The sequence below is a fragment of the Musa acuminata genome, chromosome BXJ1-7 (assembly GCF_036884655.1).
Source record: "Musa acuminata AAA Group cultivar baxijiao chromosome BXJ1-7, Cavendish_Baxijiao_AAA, whole genome shotgun sequence".
Classification (NCBI taxonomy): Eukaryota; Viridiplantae; Streptophyta; class Magnoliopsida; order Zingiberales; family Musaceae; genus Musa; species Musa acuminata.
This window is the reverse complement of record NC_088333.1, coordinates 38,006,644-38,028,888: the sequence shown is the minus strand read 5'-3', so window position 1 is coordinate 38,028,888 and position 22,245 is coordinate 38,006,644. Positions and strand designations below refer to the sequence as shown.

At 41.7% G+C, this 22,245-nt stretch overlaps 3 protein-coding genes across 3 annotated transcripts; all 3 read left to right on the top strand.

Moving 5' to 3' along the window:
• The first annotated feature begins 9,201 nt into the window (after nt 1-9,201).
• On the top strand, nt 9,202-11,853 carry LOC135679237 (protein trichome birefringence-like 19). The gene is made up of 2 exons (XM_065192747.1): nt 9,202-10,029; nt 10,915-11,853. Exons 1-2 carry the CDS (start codon nt 9,595-9,597, stop codon nt 11,665-11,667), a joined length of 1,188 nt encoding a protein of 395 aa, XP_065048819.1. The 5' UTR covers nt 9,202-9,594; the 3' UTR covers nt 11,668-11,853.
• A 706-nt stretch (nt 11,854-12,559) lies between these two features.
• LOC108953362 (protein trichome birefringence-like 19) lies at nt 12,560-14,734 on the top strand. The gene is made up of 2 exons (XM_018828889.2): nt 12,560-13,241; nt 13,511-14,734. The coding sequence occupies exons 1-2, from the start codon at nt 12,711-12,713 to the stop codon at nt 14,270-14,272; spliced, it is 1,293 nt and encodes a 430-aa protein (XP_018684434.2). The 5' UTR covers nt 12,560-12,710; the 3' UTR covers nt 14,273-14,734.
• A 1,469-nt stretch (nt 14,735-16,203) lies between these two features.
• On the top strand, nt 16,204-22,177 carry LOC135679236 (potassium transporter 23-like). Its single transcript, XM_065192746.1, has 9 exons — nt 16,204-16,554; nt 16,785-17,013; nt 17,221-17,469; nt 17,608-17,658; nt 17,793-18,053; nt 19,950-20,002; nt 20,095-20,209; nt 20,322-20,576; nt 20,835-22,177. Exons 1-9 carry the CDS (start codon nt 16,321-16,323, stop codon nt 21,872-21,874), a joined length of 2,487 nt encoding a protein of 828 aa, XP_065048818.1. The 5' UTR covers nt 16,204-16,320; the 3' UTR covers nt 21,875-22,177.
• The last annotated feature ends 68 nt before the right edge of the window (nt 22,178-22,245 follow it).

The window sequence follows — 22,245 nt, the reverse complement described above, 5'->3', positions numbered from 1 at the left end:
CGTCAACTAGGTGCCTTCCTTCAATGGGCGAAGGCCAAACTTCCCTCTTACAATTTCTCTCCTTTTGACAGGCTTAGGAGACAACCTTTACAGACCTTTCTCTCCTCACTTTACAATTGAAAACTTGAAGAACAGAAGGAGGAGACTTAAAGGCTTTACAACACTTTTGAGCTCTTAGAATCACAGAAAAGATCAAGATTTCGGTATATGTCTGTATCTTTTCAGTGCTGAATGGGTGGGGTATTTATAGGCCCCAACCCAATTCAAAATTCGAGCTCAAAACGATCAAATCGATCAAATCCCAGAATTCTGGGATCAGGCGGTTGCACCTCTTGACTGGAGAGGTGGCACCGCCTGGCAGAGCTCGAAGACTGAGCTCAGCCGATTGCTCTTCTCTGCCAGAGCTCGAAGACTGAGCTCGATGGTTGCATCACCTGGCAGAGCTCGAAGACTGAGCTTGGTGGTTGCATCACCTGGCAGAGCTCGAAATCTGAGCTCGGTGGTTGCATCACCTGGGAGAGCTCGAAACTGAGCTCAGGCTGATGCACCTCTCTGCCAGAGCTCGAAGACTGAGCTTGGTGAATGCATCACCTGGCAGAGCTCGAGACTTAGCTTAGGCTGATGCACCTCTCTGCCAGAGCTCGAAGACTGAGCTCGGTGGTTGCATCGCCTGGCAGAGCTCGGAACTTGAGCTCTGGCGGTGCAACCTCTTGGCTGGGGCGGTTGCACCTCCCAACCCCACAGCCCAGGCGGTTGCACCTCCTGGCTGGGGCGGTTGCACCTCCTGGTGCAATCAGGGTCCGAATGGTTCACTCCATTCGGCCCACTTTGAATCTTTTCAGGGGCCCAATTGCCCCAAGATTAAGCTAATGGGATCACCTCCCATTTTCATGCTTAATCATCATGCTAACTACGATTAACTCTAAGACAACTTCTGCAGCTTTGCTCCGATGCGTCAATCGCTTCTTCCGGCGAGTTTCCGGCCAACTTCCGTCGATCAACCGATAACCCTCGGTGATCCTTCTGCGGACATCCGACATACTCCTGGACTTTACGACGATCCACTTGGCGAGTTCCGACGAGCTTCGCTTGGCAAGCTTCTGGACTTCTCGGATCTGTTCTCGCTGAACCTCCGACGACCGTCCGAACTTCCGTCGAACTCTCGAACTCCCAACGTGATCCTGATCTTGACTCCGGCGCAACACCTGCTGCTTGTCTTACTCTTATCGTAGTTAATCCTGCACAACAAAACAAAACTTCAATCGAGACAATTAATCCTAAGCAATTAACCAAGTTGTCCGACATGTCATTGGTCCCTCGACGCTTCGTCCGATTCTTCGGCGCATCGTCCTCTCGTGCAGCCTATTGCCCAATCGGCCAGTTGACTCCGCAACTCTGATATCCTTGGCACAATACCCGCTCTTCTTGGCCCGATGCCCGAGTTCACGGCCCGAAGCCTTCTGTCGATACGTCGACCAATCCACCGGCCCGACGTCCAATCTTCTGACATGTTCCTTCGGTACAACATGATTATCCTGCTTTAATTGTCTCATCCTGATCGAAGCATCCTGCGTCACTCAAAACGCAGATTAAATCATAAACATATATCAAGTAGTTTCATCATCAAAATACGAGATTCAACAATCTCCCCCTTTTTGATGATGACAACCACTTGATGACGGAGTTAAACTTAACTCCCGGAGTTTAAATAAACTCCCCCTATCAATATGTCATATTGATAGAACCTTGAATTCAAACTGAATTCAAGTCATTGCAATATTCATTATGAATACTTGCAATACGTCAACATGAACTTATGCATAAACTTATGCATCACATGTCATGTCATCAACATACTTCTCCCCCTTTGTCATCAACAAAAAGGAGAAGTATCACAATCAAGTGTTTGTGTGTGATATTGGTTCAACTCTTTGCATGAAAAAGATAGTATCAAGTTTTATCATCATGCAATCTTGGAGCTAGAAGATTTAGCAAGTATTACATCATGCTTAGAACATTCATGCTATCAAGTTTTAGATATGCAAGTTTTATAGCATATAAGATAGCACTTTTGGTAATGTTCAAGATAGCAAGTTCTACATTATGTAAGCTAGGAAATTAGAGATGTTCAAGAAGGCAACTCTTTGCTTCTTGAAAATTTTGCTCACTTTGCTAGATGCGCAAGTTAGCATTTTTGCTTCTTGAGATAGGTAAGATAGCACATTTGCTTCTTTTGAGATAGCAACTTTTTGCTTCTCTTTAGACCAACAAGCTAGCAATTTTTACGATATACAAGTTTCACAATATATAAGCTAGCAAAAATTTCGAAAGCAATTGCAAGATAAATTTCTTGTGTAAGCTCATGATTCTTGCTTCCTATTGCAATGTGCAAATTGCAAGTTTTGCTTCTTGAGATATTCAAGATAGTGATGTTCAAGAAGACAATTTTTCTTCTTGAAATAAGCAAGTTAGCAATCTAGTTTTTGCATCTTCTTGACTTGTACAAGCTAGCTATCTCCCCCTTTGTCATTGTAAAAATGAAAGAGAGAATACAGTTTTGTAGTTCTCTTTTCCTTTTAGAACGATTTCAAAATCATGACAAATGATGGATAATCAAGTTATGAATGTCAAGACAATTTTTCATCATGAATATTTTATCATTGCATGCATCATTATCATAAGTTGAAGTATTACATGCATGATATCATATCACCATTCATAATTACATTAATGTTTCATATCATGATGGTATCAATTTTGTCAAATTATATCCTACCATGCATGATCAAAACTTCTCCCCATTTTATCATTGAAAACAAGAAGAAGGTAGGGGGTAGAGCATAAAAGTGTTAAATATTTTAATCATTTCAAGTCATTTATATCATAGATCAAGTCATGATTCGTAATTCATCATAAAGCAGATTAGTTTTCAATCATCACATAAGGCATTTAAGGAATTTTTGAAACATAGGAGAATGATTAAATTAAGCATACAATGTTTCAATCGAATTCAAGTCATGAATATCAATGCTTTCATATTTGTGAGTATCAATTCATGAATACCACAAGATATTATTTGTGACTTCAATTTTGCAAGATCAAGATTATGATTTAGATAAAACTTATTCAAATCAAATTATTAATTTGAAATTCATAATCTAGTCATTAATTTCGAGATTCACAAAATATCATGAAATCATTAATCTCGATCAGATGGGAAAAGCATTTATTTAAGATATTCTTTTTCATCTAAGCATGCCTTAGTCTTTATATGCCAAATTAAGATAAGCATTAAAGTTCAAGACATAAGGCAAAGAAATCTTGTATTATGAAATATATGATATCAAGGCTCATGATTCATTCGAAAAGATATAGTACAAAGAGCAACTTGAAACATTCTTATCAAGATCACATTTTAAAATATTCCAAGTTTCAAGATATCAATATGACACTTCATTGAATTGCATTTCATTTGAAAAACTCCTTTTTGATAAATGTAGGGAGCATAATGAACGATCTTGATTTATAAAGAGCTTCATGTTATCAAGATCATGATTTTAATAATTATTCTCTTTAGCAAAGAATCACAAAAGCACTTTATTTTTGTATAAGAAATCACATTGTGTTATGATTTATAAATTCTTTTTCTGCACACGAATCATAGGAGATATGAATGTGAAACAAATCTTTGCAAGCAAAAACACTATCATTCATATTTCAAGATGGAGTTTATAAGCGTGAATCATTTCATCAAATCCATTTTAGAAAAAATATTTTTTCATAAGTGTATGAGAAAATCCGATTGTTAGGATACCAATTGTTAAGTGAATCCGAAAATGAAATTAACACTTTCATATATTCAAACATGATTTTTGCTATAGATCTTGAAATTAAGTCAAGAAGATCAAACAAGCTCATGATCATGGATAACTTAAAATCACATGCATAAAATTGTTAATAACCATTTCATATTACATCTTTATGCATTACTTTAAATCAAACGTGATTTCATTCAACAATGTTAATCAAACATGATACACATTATTACTTCTTAACCATGATCAAAATCATTTTGTTTGTTTATCATAAAATATGCAATATTATTTTCGAAATTATCAGCATGATCATAATTTTTGTATTTTTATTTTTAAACATGTAATTTTCAAGAAAATTAATTCTAAACTAAAAAGAAAATATATCATGAAAGCATTAAGTAATTTCAAAATAAACCAAAGGTATTTTAATTACCTCAATGTCATAGGCTAGTAAGGCGTAGTTTGCCGCCTCGCTTTTGTTGACTTTCTCGTCTTCAGATGAGCTCGATTCATCCCAATTTTTGTTCTTCTTCTTGCGTTTAAAGCAAGTAGTTCCATTCTTTTTGCTTTTTAATTTTCGTTTCATTTGTAGTTTAAGTTCACCATCACTTGAGCTTATGCTCGAGTGGTCTTCAAATGTTCTATGTCCCAAATCCTTCCTGTTCTTTGGAAGGTTGGTTTGTTCATCATTGTCCTCATCACTTGAGTCATTGCTCAAGTGGCATTCATTTGTCCAGAGTTCCAAATCCTTCCTGTTCTTTGGAAGGTGGTTCTCAAGTTCTTCACGTGCATTGCACGTCATTTCATATGTGATCAATGAACCAATTAGTTCTTCAAGTGGAAAATGGTTCAAGTTTTTCGATTCTTGAATAGCAGTTACTTTTGAATCCCAAGTTTTAGAAAGTGAGCGCAAAACTTTGTTAACGAGTTCAAAATTCGAAAAGCTTTTACCAAGTGATTTTAAACCATTGACGACATCCGTAAAACGGGTGTACATGTCAACAATGGTTTCGCTTGGTTTCATATGAAAAAGCTCGAAATCAAGCAGTAAAATATTAACTTTCGAGTCTTTGACTCTACTAGTTCCCTCGTGCGTGATTTCAAGAGTGCGCCAAATATCGAAAGCCGTTTCACACGTAGAAATCCGATTGAACTCATTTTTATCCAATGCGCAAAATAAGGCGTTCATAGCCTTTGCGTTTAAAGAAAAATTCTTCTTCTCCAAAACCGACCATTCGTTCATCGGTTTGGAGGGAAGTTGAAAATCGTTTTCAATGATATTCCATAAATCCAGATTTAGAGAAATTAAGAAAACTCTCATTCGAGTTTTCCAATAAGTGTAGTCCAATCCGTTAAAGAACGGTGGACGAAAGACCGAACAACCCTCTTGAAAAGTCATTTCTCTCGGGTGTAAATCCGAAATGAGAAATACCCCGCTCTGATACCAATTGTTAGGATCGAGAGCACTAAGAGGGGGGGGGGTGAATTAGTGCAGTGGAAATCTTATATTAATTTAAAAACCAAAAGCTGCGTTCGTTCAAAAACTATTATGATGCAAAAGCAAATTCTCAGTTTGTATCTAAGTGCAGTTTGCGTCTAAGCGCAGATTGCGTTTAAGCGCAGTTTTGCGTCTAAACTCAGATTTACGTCTAAATGCAGATTTACGTCTAAACGCAGATTTACGTCTAAACGCAGATTTACGTCTAAACGCAGTTTTACATCTAAACGCAGTTTTACGTCTAAACGCAGATTTACGTCTAAACGTAGTTTTACGTCTAAACGCAGATTTACGTCTAAACGCAGATTTACGTCTAAACTTTGAAACTCGTTTGTATACTCGCAGAAGGCAGTATCCAGTTGAAATCAAGACGTAAACGTGAACTGAAATCTGACGATTGAGCGAGGAAAGCCGATTTACGTCTGAATGCAGTTTTGCGTCTAAATGTTGAAACTCGTTCGTAAAATCATAGAGGACAGATTGCAGTTATTAATAGGATTAAAATGTAAGCGTAAACTACAAAGAAGCTCGTTCGTAAAAGCACGGAAAACAGTTCTGCAGAATCAAACGTAAACGTAAACTGTAATGTATGAAAATACGAATTTACGTCTGAATGCAGATTTGGAAGAACAGCACTTAGAATTTGTTCGTGAAAGCGCAGAGAGCAGTAGTGATGAGGGAGGTTTGCAGTAATGATAAAGTGCTCGAAAATAAACGCAAACCAGAGATTTAGAGTGGTTCGGTCAGCCTTGACCTACTCCACTTTTGGCTTCCTCCACCGATGAGGTTGCCGACGTCAACTAGGTGCCTTCCTTCAATGGGCGAAGGCCAAACTTCCCTCTTACAATTTCTCTCCTTTTGACAGGCTTAGGAGACAACCTTTACAGACCTTTCTCTCCTCACTTTACAATTGAAAACTTGAAGAACAGAAGGAGGAGACTTAAAGGCTTTACAACACTTTTGAGCTCTTAGAATCACAGAAAAGATCAAGATTTCGGTATATGTCTGTATCTTTTCAGTGCTGAATGGGTGGGGTATTTATAGGCCCCAACCCAATTCAAAATTCGAGCTCAAAACGATCAAATCGATCAAATCCCAGAATTCTGGGATCAGGCGGTTGCACCTCTTGACTGGAGACGTGGCACCGCCTGGCAGAGCTCGAAGACTGAGCTCAGCCGATTGCTCTTCTCTGCCAGAGCTCGAAGACTGAGCTCGATGGTTGCATCACCTGGCAGAGCTCGAAGACTGAGCTTGGTGGTTGCATCACCTGGCAGAGCTCGAAATCTGAGCTCGGTGGTTGCATCACCTGGGAGAGCTCGAAACTGAGCTCAGGCTGATGCACCTCTCTGCCAGAGCTCGAAGACTGAGCTTGGTGAATGCATCACCTGGTAGAGCTCGAGACTTAGCTTAGGCTGATGCACCTCTCTGCCAGAGCTCGAAGACTGAGCTCGGTGGTTGCATCGCCTGGCAGAGCTCGGAACTTGAGCTCTGGCGGTGCAACCTCTTGGCTGGGGCGGTTGCACCTCCCAACCCCACAGCCCAGGCGGTTGCACCTCCTGGCTGGGGCGGTTGCACCTCCCAACCCCACAGCCCAGGCGGTTGCACCTCCTGGCTGGGGCGGTTGCACCTCCTGGTGCAATCAGGGTCCGAATGGTTCACTCCATTCGGCCCACTTTGAATCTTTTCAGGGGCCCAATTGCCCCAAGATTAAGCTAATGGGATCACCTCCCATTTTCATGCTTAATCATCATGCTAACTACGATTAACTCTAAGACAACTTCTGCAGCTTTGCTCCGATGCGTCAATCGCTTCTTCCGGCGAGTTTCCGGCCAACTTCCGTCGATCAACCAATAACCCTCGGTGATCCTTCTGCGGACATCCGGCATACTCCTGGACTTTGCGACGATCCACTTGGCGAGTTCCGACGAGCTTCGCTTGGCAAGCTTCTGGACTTCTCGGATCTGTTCTCGCTGAACCTCCGACGACCGTCCGAACTTCCGTCGAACTCTCGAACTCCCAACGTGATCCTGATCTTGACTCCGGCGCAACACCTGCTGCTTGTCTTACTCTTATCGTAGTTAATCCTGCACAACAAAACAAAACTTCAATCGAGACAATTAATCCTAAGCAATTAACCAAGTTGTCCGACATGTCATTGGTCCCTCGACGCTTCGTCCGATTCTTCAGCGCATCGTCCTCTCGTGCAGCCTATTGCCCAATCGGCCAGTTGACTCCGCAACTCCGATATCCTTGGCACAATACCCGCTCTTCTTGGCCCGATGCCCGAGTTCACGGCCCGAAGCCTTCTGTCGATACGTCGACCGATCCACCGGCCCGACGTCCAATCTTCTGACATGTTCCTTCGGTACAACATGATTATCCTGCTTTAATTGTCTCATCCTGATCGAAGCATCCTGCGTCACTCAAAACGCAGATTAAATCATAAACATATATCAAGTAGTTTCATCATCAAAATACGAGATTCAACATTGCTCAAATGGATGGATTGTCTCATATTTTCTTTGATTGTTCATTTAGTCAATCAATTTTTGAGATTTTTCAACATAAATGAGAAATAACGTTTAGATTTCTTGGTCAGTGCAGGAATAAATTATCTTGGATAAATAAACTAATTTATCTTATATGCTATTATAGTGTATGATTTATGGCTAATTCGGAATATCCGTCATAATGATGTTTTGTTTGGTTATAAAAATTAATTAGAGGAGTGTCTACACGATATATCTAACAATTTTGGAGTATAGCTGATGTACTAAAGTAATGTCATGTCTCACAAATATTTTTATCAATATTCTCATTCTAATAAATTATCATTTTTTTAAAGTATCATACATTATCATCGTATTAATATTTTATGTGTAAAATTTATTAGATGATGTCTTTGAAACCTCAATAGGAGAGTTGATGGAACCTCTTTTTGGGTTCTCAAGCAATAAGATAATAAGTAGATTTCATATACAATGAATTAAAATATTTTTCTTTATACCATGTTCATATAAGTCTCTCTCTCTCTCTCTCTCTCTCTCTCTCTCTATATATATATATATATATATATATAGCCCTCTTGGAAGTATTTTGATGCTATAAAATTACTTACAAAGAAGAAAAAAATAGTTAAATAGTTATGCTCATCAAATGAAAGAAACCATTAAAACAATGTTATAATTAAGATGTGTTAAAAGTTTGAATTCCAAATTAATGATATGACATTTAAAATGAAAAGAGAAATCTCATGGATAATAAGAAAAAACAAAGCCAAAAAGTTGACAGAAAATTAACCTCAAAATGATGCCTCTTTTTCTACAAGCGCAAATCATCTGTGTTTGCAAAGGAGTCTCTTCTTCACATTACCATATGACACACCACAAATAAGCAAAGAACATTTTGATCTCAGCTTGTTCTTGGCATGGAATGCAGATAGCATAGAAAATGGCAATCAGCATAAATACTTGCAGGAGTCTGACAACCCTCTACCATAAAATAAACAAATCATAGTAATCAGAAGATGTGAGCTTTACAGCTAAACAAGGAGGAAAGAAAAAGGTTAATTGAATATAAATGTGGTGTTGGCTTACTATTGTCCAAATTAAGTATTATTTTGGATAATATTCTTTAGCATCCACGCAACGTTGTGGACGTTGTACAGTTGCATCTCTACTCGTTTCATCAAATGAATGCTGCATGTTAGGTATTGTTTATGCCTCAATGTATCCATTACAGCTCAAGATGTTGATATGTGTGGCTTTGTTTACTCTCTCTCTCTGTGTCTGTCTCTCCATTTAAGAATCACGTCAATGTTCTGTGCTCAACAGAGCTGAAGGAAAGAGCATGTGAAGGGTGTCATGAGGCAAAAGACAACCCATCCATCACATGAACAAGGCTGTGCAGCTATCAGATCAGACTAAATCTGGCCAACCACGACAGGGATTTTGCTCGACATGGTCGGATCTACGAGTGGATTACACGTTTATGGGGGAGGGATGATCGAATTCTTAATCTCCATCGTCTGGAGTGTAATTTACGGCAGCAATGGATGGGAGAGAGCCATCTTTGTTGTGGAGGTGCTGAGCGCATCATTCGCTGCATGGCCCGCATGGAACAAAAAGAAAGAGAAGACGCTCTCGCTCACGTCCAACCACTCGATATTATCAAGCGCTGCTTCAACCACCACTACTTACTTCCTCTTTGTAGAGCGAGGAGAAGGTCGGCAAGCAGTCACCATCCCGTCATAGCTCCTTCTCCCTCCTCCGTCGGAGAACCATGAAGCCTTCTTACGCCGTTAAGCCGCCGCTTCGGAGGCAGCAGAATGGCCACGGCGTCGGTAAGGTGGTGCTGCTGTCCGCGGTTGTCCTCGTGCTGCTGGTCAAGATCTTTCTTCTCCCCTACACGCGGCGGTACCCTCCCCTCGGCTTGCCGGAGAACTGCGATCTGTCCAAGGGCGAATGGGTTCGGGACCCCGACGCCCCCTACTACACCAACAAGACCTGCTTCACCATCCAGGAGCACCAGAACTGCATGAAGTACGGCCGGCCGGATCTGGACTTCCTCAAGTGGCGGTGGCAACCGGAGGGCTGCGACCTCCCTCGCTTCGACGCCGCCTGGTTCCTCCACCTCGTCACGGGCAAGTCCATGGCCTTCGTCGGCGACTCCTTGGCCAGGAACCAGATGCAGTCACTGATGTGCCTCTTGTCCGGCGTAAGCCCCCCTCTCTCTCTCTCTCTCTCTCTCTCCATGACTCGATCTCCAATTCTTTTCCTGCTCTCTGGAGGCAGAAGCCACCGGAATTCAGCTCACGAGATGCCATCTGCCGTTGGCGTTGAAATCTAATCTCGATAGAAATTCCAAATCAAGAATTTGATCTGCTCTTGGAAATCAAATTGCGAATCGGATTCCTCTCCTGGATCAACACAACAGATCTAGATGCTCCTAAATATTTAATGAACAGTGAGTGGGCAACAAAGCTAATCCAGTCTTTTGTTTGCTTCTTTCCTAGTGATTTCCTTTCGTCGCAATGAGTGAGGAGGTGGGAAAGGTAGGTTAAAAGGAAGGGGGAAAAGAGGGGAGGAGCAAAACACACACCACATCGATTAATGGAAGCGAGAGAGGACAAACAAGATAGCATTTGGTTGGCCCAGGCGATGCCCCTAACAAGAGCCAGCCAACCGGCAGGATCTAATGGTAAGATCTCGTGGCCCGAGACGAACCAGAGAGAACAGTCTAAGTCAAGTCTGTAGATTTCACCTCGAAAGGGCAATGGGAATCGCCTCTGTAACCTTTAGGACTCATCGTGTTTCGATCTTTACATTGCTGTCGCTCTCTCATCGCCGACTCGCCCACGTGGTTGCCATCACTCCAAAAGCTGGCAGGTCTCAGAGTTCTCATCTACTCTTTTCTAGCCTCCGTTTTTGACATTGTCAGATGCTACATCCAACCTGTAACTCGGCACCTTTGACGTCAGATTCATGTCCACGACGGTGTTCTCCCGAGTCTTTTGCAGGAGATCATCGATATCTGGCTTGATGTTTCTCGATTTGATCTCCGGTTGAGAAGATTAGTAACGATGGAATCGATCGTGTGCAGGTGGAGCGACCACAGGACATGTCGGACAGTAAAGATGACAACTTCAAGCGCATGTTCTATCCCACCTACCGCTTCACCATCTCCATCTTCTGGTCCCCGTTCCTGGTGAAGGCGCAGCTGGCGGACACAGACGGGCCGAACCACACTGGCCTCTGGAACCTCTACCTGGACGAGGTGGACGAGAAATGGGCGTCGCAGCTCCACAAGTTCGACTACGTGATCATCTCCGACGGCAACTGGTTCACCCGGCCCTCCCTCTTCTACGAGCAGAAGAAGCTGGTCGGCTGCCACTACTGCCTGATCGAGAACGTCACCGACCTGACGCTGCACTACTCGCACCGGATGGCCTTCCGGACGGCCCTCCGCGCCATCAACGGCCTCGCCGGCTTCAAGGGGAAGGTGTTGGTGCGGTCCATATCGCCGTCGCACTTCGAGAACGGGGAGTGGAACAAGGGCGGCAACTGCAAGCGGAAGCGGCCGTACCGGAGCAACGAGACGACGCTGGAGTCTCTGGACCGGGAGTTCTACGAGCAGCAGCTGGAGGAGTTCAGGCAGGCGGAGCGGCAGCCGGGGGTGAGGATGCGGCTGCTGGACACGACGCAGGCCATGCTGCTGAGGCCGGACGGCCACCCGAGCAGGTACGGCCACTCCATCCATGAGAGCGTCGCCATGTACAACGACTGCGTGCACTGGTGCTTGCCCGGGCCCATCGACATGTGGAACCAGCTCTTGTTTCTGATGCTGGGGGAGTGAAGCAACAGGAAGACCAGTGTTTGTGTGGGCTTGGGGCTGAGAAGAAATTTTTCCCCCGAGATCCACGTTACAGGATCATCAAATCAATCTAATAGAGTGGATTATATCATTCATGGAGGGGATGAATAATTGTATGTGTATGGATTCTGTTGAATGATCTGAAGAGTTCTTGAAGCTTTTCTTCCATCCCTATCATTTCTGCAGCTTCGGACATGTTCTTAGTACCATCCTCCGACGGACGCATCTGAATAGAAGGAATGCAGCGGAGACAAGTGGATCTAATGGGTTCAATTTACATTGGAAATAATTGGTGGGATGCCATTGTTTGACTAAAACATGAACATGCGATGAAAGAAATCGTATTTGATGCAAGAGGACTGAGTGTGCGTTTGGTGTTTGCGTTAATGCCGCCGAGCTTCCTCACGTCGTGTGCACGCCCATGGCGCAATGGTCCCTCCTTCGTTGGTAGAGCCAAGAGCTTTCCTCTATTGCCTCTTCCATCACTTCTCCGCCATGGATTCGTGGTGGAGTTCATGATGTCTTGGTGGGATGCCACCATTGTTGCAGCTGTTCTGGCTCATCGACCAGCATCATAAACCATACTCGGTCGCCAAGGTCATGATCACAGGCCAACTCAGTACATAGATTAACTGTTAGTGACATGTCTTATTCTGGTTGCTTAGGTGCTCTCTTAATTATTTATTATGTGATTTTTATTTTTATTTTATATATAAACAACACTTTTTTAATTTATATATAATAATCCTGAAAATAGAAAAAGAAAGTTTAGCTTTTTTTTTTCTTTGTGGATTCACAATATGTTGATTATCATTTTCAAAAATATAAAACTTTTATTTTTAATTTATGATACTTAATTTCAATAAAAATATTAATTTTTATTTCTGAAGCCCAACATGCGGAACGTGGGCAGCAAAAGACATGCCAACCACCCAATATTTATCGAACAGAGATGAAGTCACGCCACCATTGCTTTTTATAGAGTCATGGCTTCTTCTTCCTTCACCATCGTCTGACCTCTTCCAATGAAGCCTCATGCCTACAGGCTTCGGATTTGGGGCTACCATCATGCACACGGCAATCCCAGGACACTTCTCTTCTCCATCCTCCTCATCTTGTTGGTGCTTGCCATCATCTCCTGTTGCAACCAGCCTCCCCTACCCTCGTACAACGATGAACGTTCTTCTTCTTCTTCCGCCTCCTCTTTGTCTTCCTCGTCGCCTTCTCCTCCTCCGCCGCCGCCGCCGCCGCCTCGATATCCTTCCATCAGATTGCCCCGGGAGTGCGACATCTCCCAGGGCGAGTGGGTTCGGGATCCAGACGCGCTGTACTACACGAACCTGACGTGCTTCACGATCCAGGAGCACCAGAATTGCATGAAGTACGGGAGGCCAGACATGGACTTCCTGAAATGGAGGTGGAGGCCGGCGGCCTGCGAGCTGCCGCGCTTCGACGCCTCTTGGTTCCTCGAGCTTGTGAGAGGGAAGTCCCTGGCGTTCGTGGGCGACTCCTTGGCCAGAAACCACATGCAGTCCTTGATGTGCCTCTTGTCGAAGGTAAAGGCGCCATCAAACCAAAGCAATACCCGTTCATACCTCCTCCAAAGCCAGATCTTAACCTTATCAACCATCTTAAACGTTCAATGAAATGAATAAACATGACAGAACACAACACATCCGGCCTTCACGTTGGAGCGCGAGCTGTGAATATAAATTGACGTGCCCACATGGGATCCATATCTGTACTCGTAGAATCTTATAATCTTGTCATTCATTATGGATCTTCTAAGTTTGACCACTCTCTCTCTGTCTGTTGTGCCGATCAGGTGGAGTATCCAAAGGACATCTCCAACACCACGGATGAGAACTTCAAGCGCATGTTCTACACCGCCCACAACTTCACCATCTCAACCTTCTGGTCGCCGTTCCTGGTGAAAGCTCAGGAAGCAGACACAGACGGCCCCAACCATACTGGCCTGTGGAACCTCTACCTCGACGAGGTCGACGACAACTGGGCGTCCCGAATCCACGAGTTCGACTACGTGATCATATCCGATGGCAACTGGTTCACTCGGCCAGCCATGTTCTACGAGAAGGGAGTGATCGTCGGCTGCCACTTCTGCCTGGTTGACAACGTCACCGACCTGACGCTGCGGTACTCCCACAGGATGGCCTTCCGGACCGCTCTCCGCGCCATCACCGAGCTCGATGGCTTCGGGGGGAAGGTCTTCCTGAGAACGGTCTCGCCGTCGCACTTCGAGAACGGGGAGTGGAACAAGGGAGGGAATTGCGTGAGGACGAGGCCGTTCCGGGGCAACGAGACGAGGCTGGAGGGATTGGATCTCGAGTTCTACGAGGCACAAGTGGAGGAGTTCAGGGAAGCCGAGAGGGTGGGGAGGGCAAAGGGAGTGGAGTTGAAGATGTTGGACACCACGGGAGCTATGCTGCTGAGGCCCGATGGGCATCCGAGTAGATATGGCCATTGGGCGCATGAGAACGTCACCCTGTACAACGACTGCGTGCACTGGTGCTTGCCTGGCCCCATTGATATGTGGAACACCCGTCTGTTTCTGATGTTAGGTGAGTAAAAGCTGCAGAGATCTGCTTCCTGAAACCTTCATGCAGACTCAACAAGCAGTTGGGAGTTTTGGCTGAGCTCCACGGAACACAACCCCAATCTCCAGCTGAAGTACCACAAGATTGGAAGAGATGAAAAGAATACAATCTGTATGTTTCTTTTAGCCAGAGTTATTCCAGTCATTTCTTCTGACCCTTTTTGCTACTTTTTGGAGGTGATCACAAGAACTTTTCTTCACTCAATTGTGAAGAGAGATATCCAATAACTGGAAACCCATGAAAAAGATCTGTGACTGGTTGTCGTCTTATTGTAATATAATATGAGTGCACAAAGTCATATGAAGAAATGAGATGATGTTTTGTTTTGAGGTGAAGACAAGAAAACCATGGCATTGTCAAGGGAAACAGCTATCCACTTAGACTTTTGACACATAGATTTCAATCATTTTCAGCTTCACCACCTTCCCAATAAATGAAGCCACTTTGCATGTGTAAATTCTTGTGCTGTGACAAAGGAAAAGACACTTGGATCATCTTTCTATATGTTAGAATTTAATGTCATTACATCATAATCAAATGCTCTTGCATTGTTTGTCTCCATAAGGCATATACAACTCATCTCATAGCAGTATCAATTCATTAAAGAAAATGGACATATATATAAGAGGTTATCCTTTGGAAAGTTACTTTATAACATGAGACGTAGACATACAACTCTTCTAAGATTATTTATTGGATCCCTAAAAAAATAATAAATATAATTTTATAATATATATATATATATTAGCTTGATATAAAAAATAAAAAATATTTCGCACATATTACATAATATTCATCCTATTTAAATATATTTAAAAAACTTTAATCGATATCAATTATTGTATATTTAAAATTTTTATTTTTTGTTTCATGATTAATTAAACTATCAGATAAATCATATCTAGAACCCCACGATGCACGATGAATGATCTTTGTATAGGTCGATGCTCAATTAAGCTTCGAAGATTTTCTCTAACTTCACTTAAATTTTTTTACATAGATTTGAACCAAATTGGGTTAATCCAAATATTATCGATATCACCCACATTAATATTCTCTCAAGATTATTCGAGGTTTTCATAAAGATAATTTAAAGTATTATATTATTGATGGTGATTGAAGCACTATAGTGAATCTCATTTTTATTTGTTTATAATGAATAAAGTGATAAAATCAAGATTCAAGTCTGATTTATTAAAATTTTTATCAATTAAACTAGTAAACACATAAAAAAATAATAATTTTGAGAGTAAAATTAAATATAAATTTCAAAAAAAGAAAATAAATAAAATAAAAGAAGCATTAAAAAATATCTTGTTGACAGAAAGAAGAGAATAAAGTGCAAGAAACCAAAGAAAAAACAAATCAAATATTATATATATATATATATATCATAAAATATACACAATAATGTAGTATTTATAGCGAAAATAATATTTTTATTGAACCTCGTGTTCAATTAGTTGACTCACTGGTGTCACCAAGTCTCTTTGATGTCCCTATATCTGATATAATTCCCATAATAATATATGAAGACACGGACCAATATGACACGATGTTTCTTTTCCTTCCCATTCTCGTCTACCAAATGACCTACCAGCCTTTTGATTGTGGCCATCGGTGGCTGATATGTGGGTCCCAAGAATGACTCGAAATCTGTCCCAATCACAAGGCAGGTGTCCGGACCGACATTGAATATACTGGTGAGAGAGGAATATATAGGATGGGTTATGCTACCATGGCATTGTTTATGCCCATCATCGATATCCATACACGTAACCGTTGGTTAGCAGCGCACGTTTCAAACGTCGCCATTACAGCCACCGTCGATTCCACCCAAAAGGTTACCCCTTGTGGGCCCTGCTCTGTTTCCAAACACAACTCCGCTTCTACGAGAACCGTGCTGGCTTCAGTGTCAGAGATAGAAAAGTCTCTTCTTCTCCCTCGCGTCGGCTGGGAAGAACCAAGGGGAAGAGGCGTCCAAAATCCGATCTTGGAGGAGTGAGGTGGTAGGAAAGGGATGGAGGAAGGCGGGATCGTCGAGGAGGCGAGCAGCGCCCGCACGGTGCGGTGGGTAGACGGCAGCGAGGTGGACTCGGAGTCGCCGCCGTGGTCCATCGAGGAGGAGGCGTTGGTGCTGGGGCCGGAGCTGCAGGCCACGCTGCGGCGGAGGCTGGTGAAGAAGGCGCGGAGCGTGGACTCGCTGGACGTGGAGGCCATGGACATCGCCGACGCTCACAAGCGTCGCGAAAAGGTACCATCTCGGGCGGCGGGTCTTTGGTGTTCGGTACCTCCTATTGTGTCGATGGAACTTTGCTCTTGCTAATGACAAACGTGTTATTTTCGATTTTGTTGGATTTTCTTGCGTTCATAGTGTGGTATACGGTGTCCTGCTTCCTATTCTGTAGATGGAGCTTTTCTCCGTTTAGTTATCGGTGGAATCGAACTTCTTGCTTTCTCACTCTTTCACTACAAATCGAACAGGACATCTCAATTTGGAGCACGCTTGCAATGGCATTTCAGACTCTTGGTGTTGTTTATGGTGACATGGGCACGAGTCCCTTATATGTCTTTAGTGATGTCTTCAGCAAAGTCCCAATTAAATCAGAAGTCGATGTTTTGGGTGCCTTATCCTTGGTGATGTACACAATCGCACTCATTCCTTTTGCAAAATACATCTTTATAGTGCTGAAAGCAAATGATAATGGTGAAGGTATTGAAAGACTTTGGAAAAGTTCTATGCCTTTGCACAACTTCACATGTAGCTGTTTAATTTACAGAATTCAATTTATTTATCTGAGAAAAAAAATATCAGATTTGCACATTTATTTATTATTTGAAATGCTTGTGATATATCATGTTTCGATTAGAAAGACACTATGTTCTGATTGTTCCACACTCACTGCATCTGTGCCTGCAGGAGGAACTTTTGCATTGTATTCACTGATATGCAGATATGCCAAGGTTAGTCTACTTCCAAATCAGCAGCGTGCCGATGAAGATATCTCCAGCTTTAGGCTCAAGCTGCCTACTCCAGAGCTAGAAAGAGCACTATACATAAAAGATCTCTTGGAGAAAAATTCTTTTTCAAAACGTCTTCTGTTGTTATTGGTCCTGATGGGTACCTCTATGATAATTGGAGATGGCATTCTTACTCCATCCATGTCAGGTACATCAGTTTTCCAGTTTATTTTTCTCACATGCAGTTGCTCTCTCATTTCTAACTAGTAGGGATTAGTTCCTTGGCTGTGGTTATGCTTTCTAAACTCTGCTTAATGTTTATATCTCATAGCCGTTTCATGTGCAGTTATGTCTGCTGTGAGCGGTCTTCAAGGCAGAATTTCAGGATTCGACACAGGTTGGTGACAGTTTTTTGTTGCATCTGAACCAACATGCACAAGCCATTACAGTGCCATATTTCCCCTTTTAGCTTGAAATTGTTAGTACTGTCAATTTCGTGTCAACTCATGATATTTTAATTTCTTCTTGCAGATGCCGTGGTCATTTTCTCAAGTGTAATTCTTGTAGTATTGTTCAGTATACAAAGGTTTGGGACCGGCAAAGTGGGTTTCTTGTTTGCTCCTATTTTGGCACTTTGGTTCTTCAGTTTGGGGTCCATTGGAATATACAACATACTTAAGTATGATATTTCCGTTCTAAGAGCATTCAATCCAGCATATATATATTTCTTTTTCAAGAGAAACAGCACTAAAGCATGGTCTGCTCTTGGCGGTTGTGTTCTGTGCATCACAGGTTTCTTTAACTACATAACTTCAGATACTTATCCTTTTTTTTTCTTAATGATTCTTTTCAAATACTTCATTATGGATTTTTTTTGTCCAATATTATTTTCCTAATTTGTTTAATTTGATTATCCTAGTACACTGGTTGAAATTTCTAAAGATGCGAAGAAACTGAAATCTGATTCTGTACATTAATGCATATAATCGTTGTTTGTTCACATACCCAGCTTAACTTCATGTAAGTCTTTTAAAATCATCAACCATTTAAAATAATTAACTTCTAAGTGGTTTCAGTCTCTAGATTTTGTTTTCAGATAATTCTGTCATTGGCTAGTGTGGTTTATTGACTCTAGATGGGTAAAGAGCAAGAAAGTAAAGAGGAATGCGGTCATCTGGACTTTAATGTGGTGGTGCACCAACCGTATTTTAAGCATGTGGAAGTGCACCAACCCCAGAATTCTACCAAAACGTTTAATCTGGATTTGGGTGGCTAAGGCTTGTTGTACTTCAATGGAAGTATAGCCATTAGCCATGAGGAGTGTAGTGACTCGACATCACTTACATCTTTAAGTTTTAGGGGTAATCTAGATTTGAAGTCATTATAAAATGACTTAGGGTAATGTCTTACACTTCACACCATAGATCACACTTCTGATATAGTGATTCAGGATTATAATGACTTGGGATAATGGCTTACACTTCACACCATAGATCACACTTCTGATATAGTGATTGAAGATAGTTTAATCTTTAACGCTAAATCTAACTCAAAGCTAGTAATACCCCTAATGCATCCTGTGAAGAATATAATCATGTCCAAGCTGAATAAAGTCATGTGGTCAAATTTTAGAGCAACTTGGTAGGTCAGTTTTGATGAGTAACATATATGATTATTTTTGTTATTTGGCCTTAGTAAGTCATAGTTGTTTTGATCGTATTAGAATATCTTGTAGGTAGATCTAGTACTATCTTAACAGCCTAATATAAAAAAATGGGAACTCAAGAATAATTTGTTTGTTTTGTCATAATTAAAGATTATTTAGTTCATCTAGTGCAAGGAGAATATTCAAAATAAAAATGGTTCCTTAGTATATAAGTCTCTCATTGATACAAGGGCTGGGATGGGTCTAGTATACAGTCTTACCCTTATTTTTAAGTAAAGAGTTCATTTCCTTGACCGTGGTGTCAAGGCTCGACCTCACGGAGCATAATCAAAATTGTAATATGAATTTATATTGTGGTGAGAGAGAGCTCCATGTCACTGAACACTTCATGTTTTTTCAGTATCCAGAATCTAAAGTTGTGCTGACAGAACACTGGCACACCACTTGGCATGATACAGCGGAAGGCTGTGCCAACATAGTACTGCCATCTTGACACTGAGACAAAAAGAAAATTGAGAAAGGCAATGTACCATGGAGTATCAATGAGTTAACAAATTCCACGACATAACTGACTGCTACTGTAGATCCAGGTAGTTTAAAGTTTTGACATTCCAGATAAGCGCCACATTGAGTCAGCTGCAGTAAGAGGAAGATCGAAGGAAACTTAATTATTTAATGAAAAATCATCAATGCCAGGGATGCCTTTCTTTAGTAGATCTGAATGACATAATATGTTTCCGTGCATCTTGTGTTTTTTTGGGTACTGCATTGATGAAAGCACCTGATGTAATATTCGTTACAGCGCAAATAACTAAAAGAGATAATATATGTGATTGTACTTTATGTTTTTCTCTGTGGCTGTGGTACGCATATACATTGTGTTGAGAGAACTTTTCATACCTCGCTAGTGATTTTTTTAGCTTTATTACCAGCTAAATGTATTTTGACTAGCTTCTGACCTCTGCTTTGTGTATACATATTATGTATATTTCATGGAATTTCCTTTTGCTTCATGTTTGTAGGAGCTGAAGCAATGTTTGCTGACCTGGGCCATTTCTCTGTAAAGTCTATACAGGTTTATGACAGTTATCTTTCTTTGGGGTGATGCCGTGATCGACCCTTGCAATTAAGACAGTTTTTATTCACTAACTCCTACTGTATGTGCAGATAGCCTTCACATCTACTGTATTTCCATGTCTTCTTTTGGCGTACATGGGCCAAGCTGCGTATTTGATGAAACATCCATTTTCAGTGGAAGGAATCTTTTATGATTCTGTCCCAGGTGAGCCTTCTCTATACTATTCATTCTAAGTTAAATTAAAGATTAATTTTCTAGTCCAAAGATTTACCTTGTAACTAGCTTACACATTATTTGATGTCAATTTGTTGTATAGATATTTTATTCTGGCCAGTCTTTGTCATTGCCACGTTCGCGGCCATGATTGCCAGTCAGGCCATGATTTCAGCAACATTTTCCTGCATAAAGCAATCCATGGCCCTTGGTTGCTTTCCCAGGATTAAGATTATCCATACATCCAGGAAATTCATGGGTCAGATCTATATTCCTGTCATCAACTGGTTCCTGATGATTATGTGCATAATAGTTGTTGCTACTTTCCGGAATACCACAGACATCGCCAATGCCTATGGTAACTAGACTTTTTATCTTCTTGTTAAGAAGCACCTTTTCAAAATTTCCTGTACAATTATATATTTATTTATAATTTTTAATTAGTTATTGCTGGATTCTTCATGTTCTCTTTCCATCTTTATTTTTTCACCTCTCTCTTGGCCATATTGTCAATTTCCATCTCATAGATGACCTATGTAATTCATGTAATTTCTTGATGTTTTGATAAATTAATGCAAATAGTGGAGCTGAATGACTGATTAGGTTCTTTCTATAGGCATTGCGGAGGTTCTGGTGATGATGGTGAGCACTTCATTGGTGACACTAGTGATGCTCCTTATATGGCAAACCAATCTGTTTATTGCTCTATGTTTTCCCGCCGTATTTGGTACAGTGGAGTTTATTTACCTATGTGCAGTTCTTTCCAAGATAATGGAAGGCGGCTGGCTGCCTCTCGCTTTTGCTACCTGCTTTCTATGTGTCATGTACACCTGGAACTATGGAAGTGTGTTGAAGTATCAGAGTGAGATTCGAGAGAAGATATCCATGGACTTCATGGTTGAGCTTGGATCCACCCTTGGCTCCATTAGGGTCCCTGGCATCGGACTTGTGTACAATGAGCTAGTCCAAGGCATTCCTTCAATATTTGGACAGTTTCTGCTTACCCTCCCTGCAATTCATTCCACCATCGTTTTTGTCTGCATCAAGTATGTCCCTGTTCCGGTTGTCCCCCAAGAGGAAAGGTTCTTGTTTCGGAGAGTCTGCCAGAAGGACTACCATATGTTCCGTTGCGTTGCCCGTTATGGATACAAGGATATCCGGAAGGAAGACCACCACAATTTTGAGCAGCTCTTGGTGGAGAGCCTTGAGAAGTTTTTGAGAAGGGAGGCTCAAGAGCTTGCATTGGAGACGAGTCCAATCGACATCGAGCATGATCATGAGTCTGTAAGGTCCCAAGATTCCGCTGCACCGAGCGGAGTTGATGAACTGCAAATTCCACTGTTATCTGATACAGGAATCCGTAAAAGTCGTACTTCTGAAGCAGGAGTTTCATTGCTTCCGTCAAGCTCTATCACTTCCGACGAAGATCCCAGTTTGGAATATGAACTTTCGGCTCTAAGAGAAGCAATGGATTCTGGATTCACATATCTGTTGGCCCATGGAGATGTGAGGGCAAGAAAGGAGTCCTGGTTCTGGAAGAAGCTCGTCATAAACTACTTCTATGCATTCTTGAGGAGGAATTGCCGGGCAGGAGCAGCCAATTTGAGTGTTCCTCACATGAACATTATTCAGGTCGGTATGACATACATGGTATGAGCTGTATACTAGACTCATTATCATCTTAGTAAGAAGTCCATGGCATCATCTCAATTATGTTGTTGTGCTACTTGTTGCCTGGTTGATCTCAACCAAGATATCTAGAAGATGCTCCCTGTCATATTTCTTTCGGTGGGGGCAAACAGCCAGAGCTAAATACAAGATTCTTCCCTGGTAGCAAAGATGTATCCCTTGAAAGATTTCTCATGGCTAAGGCTGTTTCAACGTGGAATCTTTTTGTCTTCTGCGATTCAAAAATAGACAAAAAAAATATCTATGAAAGATTTGGATTTTTCAGACTAAGATGCCTGTCTGCTTCGTGGCCATGGATGATGAGATTGGATTGCTTGTTCGTACTTCAACTTGGAACC

What these genes read in the sequence shown, in the direction of transcription:
- LOC135679236 (XM_065192746.1), top strand. Translation starts at nt 16,321, where the DNA reads ATGGAGGAAGGCGGGATCGTCGAGGAGGCGAGCAGCGCCCGCACGGTG. An exon ending in CTCACAAGCGTCGCGAAAAG is followed by an intron (nt 16,555 to 16,784) that starts GTACCATCTCGG and finishes CAAATCGAACAG; the next exon opens with GACATCTCAATTTGGAGCAC. An exon ending in AATTTCAGGATTCGACACAG is followed by an intron (nt 17,659 to 17,792) that starts GTTGGTGACAGT and finishes TTCTTCTTGCAG; the next exon opens with ATGCCGTGGTCATTTTCTCA.
- LOC135679237 (XM_065192747.1), top strand. Translation starts at nt 9,595, where the DNA reads ATGAAGCCTTCTTACGCCGTTAAGCCGCCGCTTCGGAGGCAGCAGAAT. An exon ending in TGATGTGCCTCTTGTCCGGC is followed by an intron (nt 10,030 to 10,914) that starts GTAAGCCCCCCT and finishes GATCGTGTGCAG; the next exon opens with GTGGAGCGACCACAGGACAT.
- LOC108953362 (XM_018828889.2), top strand. Translation starts at nt 12,711, where the DNA reads ATGAAGCCTCATGCCTACAGGCTTCGGATTTGGGGCTACCATCATGCA. An exon ending in TGATGTGCCTCTTGTCGAAG is followed by an intron (nt 13,242 to 13,510) that starts GTAAAGGCGCCA and finishes TGTGCCGATCAG; the next exon opens with GTGGAGTATCCAAAGGACAT.